The sequence below is a fragment of the Branchiostoma floridae genome, chromosome 2, assembly GCF_000003815.2.
Source record: "Branchiostoma floridae strain S238N-H82 chromosome 2, Bfl_VNyyK, whole genome shotgun sequence".
NCBI lineage: Eukaryota > Metazoa > Chordata > Leptocardii > Amphioxiformes > Branchiostomatidae > Branchiostoma > Branchiostoma floridae.
In genome coordinates, this window is record NC_049980.1 from 9,217,397 (window position 1) to 9,219,275 (window position 1,879).

A 1,879-nucleotide genomic window follows, 5' to 3' on the forward strand; every position below is an offset into this window, starting at 1 on the left:
TTTCCAAAAAGGATTTTCTTCCAAAAAAAAAGTTTCCAATCCCCTAGACGGAGGATGTCCGAATTATCTCGAAGGAGAGCGCCCTTGTTCTTGTGCAGTGGTGCAAGACGAAGGCAGAAAAAACACATAGCGCACTTGGACCCGCCTGAGTGAACGCGGCACTTCAACATGAATGTGCTCTCTGGACAGTATCCCCCTCCAGGTGTCTGTCAAACCATCAAAAAACACTTTCTCCGCGTCTGAAAGAAAAGTTGTTTTTAAATGTCAGAAGAAAGTTTTCATTGCGTGGCACTTGGAGAGAAAGAAAGTCTCTAGTGGGGCGCTTTTGAGGCGCTTCTCTGTTATGGAAGAGGTTTAAATTAAGATTTTAATCCTCTTTGGTGTTATGAGCTGCGGTTGCAGTATTTCATCGCAAGTGGGGCGTGAAGTGAGCTGGTAGGATGTGTCACTACTGGTGACGACCTTTGACGGGCTGACGCACGGTGATGCTCTTGGGAAGAACAATAAACACAACAGCCTTACAATGAAGTCAAGATGTGCAATCAATGTAAAATACTTTTATATCTATCAGTGTTAGATCGTCAATACTGTTCAAATGTTTGCATGCATACATGTTAAAGGAATCTTTTCACAATTTGTTTTGTTGTCTTTTCAGTCATAATTGTACGTTTGAAGTCAACATATGTAATAAATGTAAAATATCTATCACTGTCTGATGGTGATCACTGCTCCAATGCTTGCATATATACTTCTTCTGTACCCCTTCCATACTGCAATTCTCTTGGCTTCTTGTTTACAAATAACGTCTTGGCAGGACAGTGATTTGGTGGGTGAAGAAGAATATAACCACCGGTTCATTAATTCATTGATATACAATGTTTAGAATTACTCCAATTTCCTTCAATCAATGACTGTTTTGTAAAGGTATGGTACATTCCTCCGAAATTTTAGATGTCTACCAGCACATCTTCGTCACGGGGAATGACCTAGTGTCAATTCTCACGGTAGAACACGAGAACCGGAATGAGGATTGGGAGCTGCCCGAGTTCTACCTACCCCTTCTCCTCAAGGAGGCGGGGGGAGGGGGCAGATGATCCACGCAAGCCTGACCTCGTCTCGTGTTCTCTCGCGAGAATTGAGACTAGGTCATCCCCCGTGACGAATATTTGCTGGTAGACATGAAAATTAAGTGTATTCATGCATGACTGATGAACCTCTTTATCGATATACAATGTTTAATTTTCAATTTTCTCAGTGTCAGAAGAATCCCGGAATGACCCGGAAGAGCTTTACCCCGGGGACGCCTACGTCACTTCCTCCCTGCTTGAAGCTGTGAACCGTGTAGACAGGGTCATCAACCACACCAAGAAGCTCCACGAGGATCCAGACAGGTTAACATTCCACGTCAAAATTCCACATCAAAATGGCGACACACCTTCCCATAATACACCACTCCTTTGGGAAACAAAATGGCGGCGCCCGTGGATGGAAGTGAAACCAATATAAGTTTTGCTATTGCAAACCTTTGATGAATATCATCAAGCTGACCTAGGCGTCTATCAAGCTGAAAAGCGGAAAGGGGGGCAAAGCGAATGGGCAATCCGGAGAGTAAAACAGTACCCGTATCCCATGACTTTGACTATATCGACAGGTGCTATCATTACCGTGGTCCTTAGTTAGTATAATAAGAGACAGAGTGGCAGCATGCCAAGAATCATACCTTGGATAGATTTCATACATATCCAGAATACAGAAGTGAAAGGAAATCCATGTCTACTCAAATACTATTCTGTCGCGTTGTGCAAACATTTGTTTTACGTTTTGGCGGATTAATAAAGGGTTAATGCCCCGCCCCGAGGTGTATATGGTGAGATAATCG

General features: G+C 43.3%; 1 protein-coding gene across 5 annotated transcripts in view; it reads left to right on the forward strand.

The window, feature by feature from the left end:
- The window catches only part of LOC118405423 (thyroid peroxidase-like), a 31,634-nt gene that overhangs the window by 14,560 nt on the left and 15,195 nt on the right, over positions 1-1,879 (forward strand). For all 5 annotated transcript variants that reach the window (XM_035804939.1, XM_035804954.1, XM_035804931.1 and 2 more), the window contains exon 3: positions 1,256-1,391. In XM_035804939.1, the coding sequence (XP_035660832.1) occupies positions 1,256-1,391 (136 nt within the window). The remainder of the gene's footprint in view (positions 1-1,255; positions 1,392-1,879) is intronic.